Raw genomic sequence first — 11849 nt, 5'->3', positions numbered from 1 at the left:
AACCAAAGCAACCCCCCAAAACTTTCAAGCGTTCAGATAAAACCTGAGATTTGCCAACACCTTACGTCACCACACTTCGGTATAGCTCAAGAAAACGCCATCAGCACCACCTCTTCTGGCCTCAGCGCCCGCGCCAGCGAGGGCTAGAGTTAAAAGCGAACGGAGAGCGTGGAAGGGGATGAACGGGCAAGGCGGAGGGCGACGTGCCCTGCTGCCCAGCTCGGCTCTCGCGGGAGCCGCTCCGGAGCCACGAGTGCCTCTGCCCAACGGAAACATCATTCTGGCCCCCATCACGCATCCCTTTGATAGCTGGCGCTATCTTCATCGAAAGCGAGCATAACTCCCCCGCGTCCCCCAGAATCACACGTAAGCGCCTGCGCCATAGGTTTGCTTCCTGCAAAGCACCCGTCAGGCCGGACCCGCAGCGCGAGGCCGGTGCACGCTCTGCGCGTTCGCGCTTTAAATGCCTCCGCAGGAGGTAAAACACGTCCCACGAGAGAGGACTTCGCACACATCATTACCTGTTGGGGGGGGGGGCTCCAGGCGGCTGCCACCTTAATCTTCCAAGGCAGTAGGCAGCCCTGCGGGTCCCGGCGCCTCCAGGGGGAGCGAGGGCTTCCCGCGGAGAGAAGCGGGCAGGCGCCCAAGCCCAGGCTGCCAGCCCCCAGGGTTCAGAGAAAGCTAAACGCAGCGCAGAAGAGCAAACACCTCTTATTCTGCACATCCCCAATATCTGAACCTAACGTGAATAAACTCTTAGCGGCGTGACAAAGTACATTGGCATCGCAATTGCATACTCACTTTCCCTATAACAAAGGCCAACTGCCTAATTAATGGCAATTAACACAGCGAGTTTAATTCCAGAATCCAGACTGCAGGCAAGCTCTCCCCCCGCTCCCTTTTCCCTCCCTCTAAATATTCCAAAAATTCAATGTAGGGCTGAAGGGATCTGTAAACTGCCCAAACCAGAGCCTGACACATACTGCACTCAGAAACGATGCACGTGGCAATTCGTGGCACAGCACTCCTGCCTGGGCAGATCTGCACCGAAGGAAGCATCCAAAATGACAAGTGCGGTAATGAAAAGTATGAGCTGCCTTGCTTGCTTTCGTGGGGCGACCGCTCTTCTCCCAGAGCTGCTTTCGCAGACTCCAAGGGGCAGATGGGTCTGTGCTCTGAACCGGTACCTGCTGCTGCTGCTCAAAGCCTTCAAGTGCCAAAGCTCGGCACCCGGCAGCTTCGGGCAGGAGGAATGAGCCATCACGCTTCATTTTTATCATCATGCTTGCAAGGCCTCCAGAATTGCCTCTTTTCTGGAGTAGCCGGGAAGAAAGCAGCACTTAGGAGCTGTAAGAGGCTATCTTGGTATCTATACCCCGTCGGTCCTGCAGCTACCATCTGTTTGAACCCAGCCTCCCGTCCATCCCATTAAAAAAGAATAATAATGAAAATCTAAGGTTCCTGACGGTTCTCATAGTTCAGAACAGCCGCTGCTCCCTTCCAAGGAGATCAGAGTCTCCACAACACTAAGATTTTCTTTGAAAGCCAAACACTTGACAGAAATGCTGCGTTTTTTCCTCCAGGAGAGTACCTGAGCGCCCTGGGGCCCTCAGGCTAGTGGGTAAAACAGGAAAAAACCCATCACCAACAAAAAAATTCAGTTTTCTGCCGCACTTCTCTTTAAATGCAGTTCTCTGCGTAAGAGCCGAATGCTCCAAGGCTCCCAGCGGGAGAGGACAGCTGGTGGAAGCGCGAGGGCCCAACGGCCATCCCGACAAAATGGGCATCAGGATCGGCTCCCCAGGCCGAGGCTGCTCCTGCGCCGGCATGGGAAGAGCTACGGCGCTTGGAGAAGGAGCAGCTTATTCCTTATCGGAAGCTGTTTGACCAGCCCCGTATTCGTAGCCACCTGAGGACTTGCTAAAGCCCACGCGAGGGGGGACCAGCCTTCACGCGGCTTCTCCGCGGAGACACTTGGCATCTCGGCGACTCCAGCACATGCACCCTGGTCTCCGCTCGAGAGACTCTCCTCACGCAAGATTTAGAAGAATGCACATTCAGCCCAGACAGCAAATGAGAGATATTTCAACGTGTTCTCCATTAATTTATCATTTAATATAAATGCTGACAGAAAAGCAGGTAAGACCTTGCAGACACTTTCATCTATTTACAAACCAAGTAGTGAATCGCTTCCTTTCTACTCATTATTTTTTTTGTTTAACCTGCACCTCAGAGGACCCTTAGACGCAATGTGGAAGCCAGGTGAGACCAAGGCAGCTTCAAGAGGGAGAAAAGCAAGGTGAAGTGGAAACAGCATTTCAACATATGGCTTTTCCTATATAACCACCATGCATGCACAACAGCTCTTCACTTTGTTGCTCTTTAAGACAAAAGCGACGCTTTTGGCTCTGTAGCTCTAAAAAGGAAATAAGAAGAGGGACACTGACTTTCCGATCCCAGGATTCTCCATCTTTTGCATCCTTCAATCTTCTTCCCACTTCAGCACATCATCTACAAGGTTTCTCTTTTAAAATGTATATCGGAGTAAAACCACAGGGAGTTGGATATAGTGAACTCTTGTCTTCTCCTTTTTGTCTCCTCTTCCAAAAGGCAGTGAAGCACCTGAGCTCTCAGGGAGAGATACCTCAGCGCCTCGTGTGCCTCCCCCTGCGCGTCCAGGACCTCCCTACTCCCCTGGCCTTGCAAAGACTGCCGTTTAGGGAACTCTTTTCACACGCTGTCTTTAATCTCTATGCCTATTAAAAATGTTGTGCTAGTTATAGACCGTAACTATCCCCAGGATCAACCCAATGCAGAGCCAGCCCTCCCCGTGAGGCTCGAGATTTTTTTTTTTTTTTTGATGGGCAGAGAAGCAGGAAAGGAAGAAACCAAAGGAAGGAGAAGAAAAGCAAGAGACGAACTAGTTCCGCAAACARAGAGAAACAATGACATTTTGTTTAGCACTGATTTATGAGAACACCAGACAAGGAATTTCACTTACCCAAAATCCTAAATAAGTTCAAGAAATAGTTCATAACCTGACTCAACAAATCTCATGGTCTCCTTTATTAACCTAGACTATCCTTTTTTTATTTTATTTTATTTTTTTGTTAAATATACCTCTGCAGGGCACAATCACATACAATCAATACGATTGGAAAAATTACATGAGCTCTATCCCAAGCATATATGCACCAATGTTAAAAAGTTATTAAAAAAAACAAACCAAAACAAATAAAATAAACTCCACCCAAAAAGGTGATAATGACTGCAGAATGTCTCGGGGAGACTTGTATGACACTAACAAGATCAAAGTAAACTAGGCTTACAAAAACAGGGGAAAAAAAACCATCTATAGAGAAATCCCACAACTGGAAGTAGGTGATTTCAAAGGGGGGTGGGGGGTGGGAGCGGTCACACAGAAAATCCCACAGAAGTCTTTCTCCCTCCTCCCGCACATGCCTTGCCTCTCCTCTTCCTCCCCATAGCAATGAATACGATGGGGAAAGAGCTCTTGACACTGAGCTACCAGCTACAGAAAATCCGGAAAAATAACTCGAGCTACAGCACAGTCGCTAAGCCGACGTCAAGGAAAGCTCCTCTTAGCAGAGAGGCTGCTGCGACAGCGAGCAGAGGCCAAAGGGGTAACGGGGACTCCTTAAAGCCAGAAGAACAGTCGTGTGCTGCGTTACGTTTGCCCGTGTTAGAGCCGCTCCGCTCAGGAGAGGCTGCAGGTTAAAGGTACCAGTTGCGAACGGGGCAGCAGCTGTGATCATGAGGGGGTTTCTTCTGCCTCACGTTGCTTTATACGTGTATAAAATGCTGCTGCCAAATCTCATTAAAAAAGCTAGAAATAAAGAGGTCAGTGCACACGTCCAGTTGTGGGATCCATGCAGTACACAATCTGGTTTGGATGCCAAAGACTTGTGAGTACTGTCTGCCACAGAATTATTAATAAAGCCATTTAACATACAAAGAAGCAAGCAATTTCTTAAACATCAAATACTCCACAAGATTTGCTTTTTTTCCTTACAGATATATTTTTGCCCTACACGTTTCATATGTAATTCCATCATACCTAATGCTTATTTTCAGAGATACCGCCTCACCCGTTGTGGCATCTTCCCCAGGATCATACTTTTAAACTGAAGTTGTATTGCGTTTTCCTAAGATTTTCAGATGCAATAATCAGTTGTTTCCCAGAATATGAGAACATCCAACCACGTATATCCACAGATACTCACTTTGCTGGATGAAGCAAGACTCTCCAAATTTCCCAAATGCTGAACATTTGGCAATTTGCACTAAAATCATACACAAACTCACTGGAATTGCAAAGACTGTGCCTCTCAAAGACCAGCTAATTAAAGTTACTAAGCTACAGGCATCTAAATGTGATTATTATAGTCACATATTTTAAGCTTCAAAGAACTGGGATGCTCCTGATGCAGCAAGGATAAAGATGAAGCCAAATTCCCACACGCTCCTTTTATTGGGAAATTTCAGAAAAAGCTGCACCCTTCCTTACCATAGCGTTCAGAGGGTTTCCATGGCATGATGTTACACTTGCCATTGAGACGAAGGAGAAAAAAAAAAAAAWAATAATAAAAAAGTTTTAAACTACATTTGCTCTCCTTTCCTTTCCCAGGCTGTATCAGCATTTCCAAGGCTGCGTCTGTATCACAAGAACTGCCTCCAAGACTGCGACAACACTAGGCAGTTCTGCTTCTCCTGCACAAGAGTAAAGACCAAAGGCAAATATTGCCCGCGCAAGGAGACCGTGCTGGGATAACGTCTCCCCCAACAGCTGACCTGCACTGAGCAACCTGGACTCGCTGACCCATCTTCGGCCTCTTTCTCCTTCCTGACGTTTCAGCAAAAAGCAAGCTTGTGCTAACAGTGCAATACGGAAAAAAAGACTCCCCAGTTAAGTTCCCACATTTCAGGTACTTGATCTGAGAACAAATCCGTTAGCGCCACACAGTCTCTACGCTCCCATGCTGCAGGTGACAGCCATCGGTTTTTTGTTTTGTTTTTTTTTTAAATTAGCACCAATGCTACATCCAAAAGGTGGCTCAGAACAGCTGTCTCACTTTCCTCAAAAGTTCAGAGTTTACATTTATTCAAGGAAGGCAAACATTTCTCCAGTTCCATGTCTAAATTACAACTTTAAAAGACACAAGTACTTTGCTTCCTTTTTTTCCTTGTCCAAGGAAACCACTTCACTGTGTTACAAAAAAATTACACTGCTGACCCACTTTTTTTTTTTTTTTTTTAAATCAGTGCTACCGACATTAGATGGGATAGGATGGAAAGTGTGTGTTTTGGAGATGGGAACCATGAGGACAAAATCTGAACACGAAGGTGAAATCATGCCACAGGCAGTCTTGCTCTGCGTTCATTCTGACTACTCTAGGACTATAAATACTGCAGCATACGCACACAAACCCACACACTGCTTTTACGGTACCAATTTTTTCCCCTTTATTGAGCAGAGAAAATGAGTTGGCGGTCCTGCTGTTGAGCCTCCTGATTTTTAGCACTGAATTTCTTGGACCATACAAGTGGTCTGAAATGGCTACTCAACTAAATATACCTTTTGTTGGGGTTCTGCAGAAAACTGTCCTGTAGTCTGGGTCATTATTGTTTAGACTTATAAATAAACGGAAATGCCAAAAAGCTGAGGGTTTATGTTACTTTTGCAGATTTCTCTGAACCTTAAAATAATATTCTGCAAGAGTTTAAGTTAGATCAAGGATGGGAAATGTAAGCAATTTTGTTGTATTGTCAATGCAAAGCCTCACTCCTAGTCCTTTCCAATATAGGATTTGCCCCACTTTACTCGATTCTTGCTCTCAGACGATGTCATCATACAAGTGTGCTTCTTCCACATCTAATTTAATGTAAAGTCACAGTTTGACAAGTCTTTTCAGTTCCAATGGGCTTAAAAGTCAAAAGAGTCACATTTGCAACACAGATTTATCTTTTACTATAACTGAAGAAGTTTTAAATCAGTATTCAAGTCAATTTAGATTGAAACACTTACACACAAGGCTTCTTTGATTATATAAATTTCTAAGTTTCTTCTCCCTCTCTAAATGAGCTGCTTCATCAGCCGGGAGAGCGCACGAGAGAACGAAAACATGTTAGCATACTCCAGATACATCTCAATACATTGCAAGTTTTATGACTCAACAGAATGATTTTCCACCATTCAATGCACGGATAAGGCTTGACAATCATTAACTTCCGTAAGTTTCTATCAGGATAATACAGTCAACTCACAAAACCCTACAAAGATTTGACAATTGAAACGGCTACACCAGGAAAAAAAAAAAAAGTGTAAAGCACAAGTCTTTGGCTCTCCTTTAAAGAAAAACAGCAGTTTACCATGTTTATACAGATCCCCCGTTTGCCTACCAGTAGGGGCAATATCACATTTGTGCATCACTGAGTAATAACACCATTAGAAAAGGCAACTTCACAGAAGTTATTGGCTAAGCGAATTCATTTGAATGCTCTGTTTTGAGGCAGCAAGCTGTCACTGTTACACAACCAGGGAGGGCGAGTGGGCAAGCCACAGAAGGAGAGAAAGGAAGGTATGGACAAACGGGAGGGAATAAGGCTCCGAAGAAACCAGACAGAAAAACTGAGAAGAAAGGGGATAGATAACAGTGCTGCAAGTCTGAAAGGTGCTCAGAGCTAAAAGCAAAGTCCTACTCTACAATGCAACAGGATATGATAGTATAAGAAAAGGGTGGAAGAAAAAGCATAGATTTCTTCTATCGAGAAAGACAACGAGGTCACAGGAAAGGAAGAAGGGGGATGTCTACAGAGGAAGAAGGAAAACAACACAGCAGAACTAAATGTTATTTCTACACCAACTGAACCACTGTTTGACTTTCTAAAGCCTAGCCTACTACTTGAAGCTTCCCATTTTTAGGGTTTTGTCCGTTGCTGGGGCTGAAACCCTGCCATCAGTAAGTGTTCAAAGATGTCCACTGCGTTAAGAAACCGAACCTACCTACTGAATGATGCAGCAGTGCCCTGATGCCATTGCAATACTGTCTCTGCTTGCCTGAGGAGAGGGAAGGGACCAGCCAATTTTTAGCTGGGACCAATTTCACTGAAGTGGATGCTATTCCTGTACAACCGGGGCAATGACAGGATATAGGAATGAATGTAGCAGTATACAGAGTTGCTCCAGAAAGTTTCATTCTCCGGTAACCTGCTATAGCCATCAGTGCTTCCACTATTTGTGGAGCTATCTGCTCTCTGACTTCTGCTAGCATGGTTTTCCACAAAAAGTGGAAATTTTAGGTGCAACTTCCATACAGACTTAAAAGCATGCATCGTAGTTTGTTATTTGGATTTGTTTAATCAACTAAACTTCTCTAAAGATATAGGGAAAGGGCAAAAGGGGGGGGGGAACAAAGCCAAAAATCAATATTGTCCGTAGATATTAAACAAAAACTATTTAACAAGCCAAACTACAATACTGTGCAAACAGGACATTCACCTGGACACACTGATCACAACAAGGACACTACGCACAAAGTACAGCATGGAGAAAGCTGGACAAAGGAGAAAAAAAACACATCGGTAAGGTCTCCTTTTTAATCCACAGCTTTTGGAAGCATTCACCATACGTAGGCCAGCAAAGGAAATCTGAATAGCTCTTAATGTAGAATTCCTCCCAGAAGGAAAAGCTGGCAGGGGGGAGTAATTTCAGATCTGGAAAGGAAATTAGCTGACAGAAGTAATAACAGGTACAATCTTTTGCCCCTCCAGATTTTCTTTCTAGTGCTGAAAAATAAATCTAGAGTTTCAGACCTACCATAACCGTCTCTGAAAATTTAATTTACCCGAAGAAAGGCAAGAACATCTACATTCTGGGATTGTCCTCCTAAATTAGAATATTGCACTAATTATCTCAACTAAAATGAGCTTCCTGTGTTAAGACAGACACAGCAGGAAGACGTAAACTAAGTAAAAACCATGAAGAGAAGGCTGACCTGATGGTGGTGCTCTGCACTTAAGGAAGGGAGAACACAGCACGGGGTCCTGGGTCAGTTCACTTGTGAGCATGCTGCCGGGGAACACGCTAAAAACCATCATGCCCTACGTGGAGAAGGGAGGAACAGACCTGACAGGCTCTAAACTGCATCAGCCTAGTTCTTCTCAGCTCGAAGGAGAGCAGCTGTAATGCTAGGTCTCAAGTAGGAGATATGGATGGATGGGGGTGGGGCGGAGATGAAGCTACTCTAGCGCAAAGATGACTCTCTGCCAAAAATTAAGAGGAAAAGAAAATAAATAAGCTTCAAAACTACTTCTCTTGGCAGTTCAGAGGCCAAAGTTGGACTAAGAGTGAAATAAACCTGCGTGAGGACGTATGGAGGATGCGGGTGCGTGCTGAAAAATGCCTTTATCTTCATTCAGTGCTTCTACCTCCCAGACATTTGATCACAACAGCTGCGCTCATGCGAAAAAATTCTTAAAACATACCCAATATATATACAGATATAACTATGTATATATGTATATATATATTTATATATAAATTTTTATTTAAATAAAAAAGAAAGCTCGAATCCCAAGCCAATATGTGTATCAAATCCTTGACCAGCCAGGTCTGTAGGGCATAATCAAATTCAATGTGAAATATTATATAAACGCGGTGCCTTGACTGGGCAAATTAAATAATTGCTACTCAAAAGAGTCTTCTGTTTGGACTCTCCTACTGGTAGGCAATAGTGGGACTGTATCCCCTCCCACCCCCCATTTTGTTTTATTTAACAGTATGATGAATGCAAAGCTTAGCCCAAGGTTGCTATGACCTCAGCAGGAGTTAAGGTTAAGGAAAAAACTAAAAACCAAGAAAAATTATTAACTCTTGCTTTACCCAACCAAAGCAATGCAGTAATTTATTACATAACCAGTGCTTTCTGATTTAGTAGTCTAATCCAGAAAGAAAAATGAGAATGGGCCAAGAAGGTGTAGAGAGAGCAGCACTTAAAAAAAAAAAAAAATCTCCACAGAATTCTTCATTTAGAGGGCCTCACCCCAGTGCACGTAGAAACAGTCCAAAAAGTGTGCAGCAAGAACAAAATCTTTTTCACTTTAACTTTTTAAGAAAAGAGATCTAGAGAGACTTACAGCTTCCATAACTTTTGCTTACAAAGCCTCTACTTGGAGAAGCAGCACATTAGATTTATCAAGCAAAATTTGGCTTTCAGTACTTCTGACCACTTCTGCCAGGATCAGTGCTGTGACTTAAGTGGTGGTTTTGATGCAACTTTCCTCCCATGAAACAGAATCACTGGCTTCGGGAAGGATTCAGTGCGGCGGGGACAGACACGCTGCAAGAGCGGCGGTTTGCTTCTGAGGCAGCCAATTCTGACAAACACACACCTTGAACAGTGCCGCCTTTCAGAAAGGAAACTTTTCCTCTATTTCCTCACTTTCTCCTCTGGTTTTGTCAGATTACCTCTGTTGATGCACACAAATCAAAGGTGCTTGTTTCCTTCAGAAAAAGGCCTTCAATAGCATCACAATTAAATAACTATCAATCAGTGAACAAGAATTAAGAAGGAAAAAAAAATCAGCTTATAGCAGAAATTATGATGGTTTTAATAACAATATAACAGCAATGAAGAAAAAAACAAATGGCAAGAGCTGCTGAGAGGAAGGCACACATGAAAGAACTGTTTCAAAAGGCAGAGAGCTTAGTAAGTCCCATTGCATCGACTTAATTGTATGGACTTTGCATAAGGCTGTTTTAAAGGCATGGCAAGGAAAAAAAAAAAACCCCAACACTGGACAAACTAACATGGTTCAGCAAGCTCATCTACAGTTAATGTCCAGCAACTGCATGTGCTTGGGGTCTCTCTACTTTGTTTCTAGAGAGCCTGCCTTGGTCATGCTGCACAGTCTTTGCTAGTTAGCTAAGCCTCTCCACCATAAGCTCCAGCTCACCAGCTTCAGAAACACCCATGTTTGGACTACCATTAGTCTGCACTCTGCCAGCTTCTTTAGTCCCAGCAGAAAATAGGTCAGCAACTTTCAAATAAAATAACATACACGTGYTGGACAATTTTTTTGTTATCCATTTTAATCACACGTGCTGTGCTGGGGCATATACTATGCACTGTACCTGTTGCACTAAAAAAGATTCTGCCACTTGCAGTGTAAGCTTAAATTATTTAAGCAAAAAGATGTCGTATACAAGTTACAGTTCAGTTCTTAGCCACAAAGGGAGGAACTGTTTTAAGAATGAAATTTGCTGCACATCTTTTGACACTACAGTTCATAGCTACTCTCCAACCCTCCTTCCTTGTTCCCTTTTGAATCATACAAGGAAGCAGCCAGGTTGCTTTAATTTTTGAGAAATGAAGGTGATTTAAAAAAAAAAATTATGCACTGGGTATGTAATAATACCAAAATAAAAGAAAAAACCTACTTCATTAAGATCATACAATTAATCAAACAGAGTATATATATATAATATCTTTTTTTTTTAAGCCCTGGGATCCAAGGCGTCCAAAGTTATTAAAATAAAGTTCATTCACAGAACAAAAACAAATTTAATTTGAATCGCTTGCAGATACTGCTAATTTTCATTTTTTTAATTAAAAAATGCGTTAATGTGAACTATGTGCAGGATTTGTTTCTAGTAGTTGTGTTTGTGCACATTGCCTCTGGACCTGCTGCTCTGCTACTGCTGTTGCTCCTGGGTTTCTCCAATCACCCCTGGAAAAAAACGCGATGGAAGCTAACACCACCCCAGCAAAAGAAACTCTGGGGTATGCTGGCCTCACTTCAAGGAGCAGACGTGGGTGTAACTCCCGCTCTTTGGGAGTCGTGGTTGTCTCCTCCGCCCTCCGGGTCCTCCGACAGGCTCAGAGATGCTGTCTTGTTCGACAGGAGGCCGATGTTCTCTTGTGTCAAGGGTGATCCGTTTGGAACATCACTGCTGAAAGACAGTTGTCAGGACAAGAGGTGGGGGGGGGGGGGGGGGGGGGGGTGCGTTTTCCCGGCAGTGCTACTTCCCTTGCCTCTTCAGGCTCTGTAGCTCCCAGGAGGCGCCTCTGCCTCAGCCTGACTGCACGTCMTGCCCTTTCTCTAGCCTCCCTCTTTATAACACTGAAATGCAACCCACAGGGGGGGGGGGGGGGGGGAAGAGAAGTGATTACTGAGATTTCTCTGTTATTCTTATTTTTCATTATTTTCATTACATGAACAACATGGACTTGAGTATTTGTTGTTGTAGTGTCTCAAACAGTTGTGAATACACACAAACAGGTAAAGACATGCCTTGTACAAAGAACAGGTTGTTTAGTATACTGCAGACGCTTACCAGAAAGAGAAGAAATAAGACAAGGAGAATCAAAACCAAACAAGATTTAAGAATGCTTTAGGGTTTTATATAAATTATGTTTTACTGAATATTTCAGTATATTCCATAAAAATCTACAGTACAATGCACGCACTCCAGAATATTTAAAATATCCAGATCATTTTTCTTAAAAAGATTTTTTAGAAATACTTGTTTATTTCATTACTTCTGGAGTTTCATATGGAAATTGCGAATGCACTGGTTTCTCCTCCAGAGGCCTTGGTCTAATGGCACAGAATGGAACTCATGGATTGGTTATAAAAAGAAAGTAAAGACTTCCTAAGCAGCTAAGAGGAATATATTTTCTAACTGACTTTCTCTGACTAAATATCCAAATTCAAAACCACTCACATGAAGTTATCTTTCACTAAGCCAAGTTTACATCTGCAGCATTTGAGCTGTCCTGTCACAATATTAACCTGAGTATTGGCAGATGCTTGTAGGCATCCTACAA

General features: G+C 43.5%; 1 protein-coding gene across 10 annotated transcripts in view; it reads right to left on the bottom strand.

Annotated features, from left to right (window-relative positions):
• Positions 1-3051: 3051 nt before the first annotated feature.
• Positions 3052-11849, bottom strand: part of RC3H1 (ring finger and CCCH-type domains 1) — a 46079-nt gene continuing 37281 nt past the window's right edge. For 7 of the 10 annotated variants that reach the window (XM_026062564.1, XM_026062508.1, XM_026062490.1 and 4 more), the window contains one exon: positions 3052-10972. In XM_026062564.1, the coding sequence (XP_025918349.1) occupies positions 10819-10972 (154 nt within the window). In that variant the 3' untranslated portion in view covers positions 3052-10818. The remainder of the gene's footprint in view (positions 10973-11849) is intronic. The other 3 variants (XM_026062500.1, XM_026062527.1, XM_026062548.1) reach the window with 1 other exon arrangement.

The sequence above is a fragment of the Apteryx rowi genome, unplaced genomic scaffold (genome assembly GCF_003343035.1).
Source record: "Apteryx rowi isolate R43461 unplaced genomic scaffold, aptRow1 scaffold_100, whole genome shotgun sequence".
Lineage (NCBI taxonomy): Eukaryota > Metazoa > Chordata > Aves > Apterygiformes > Apterygidae > Apteryx > Apteryx rowi.
This window is presented reverse-complemented; position numbering and strand designations above follow the sequence as displayed.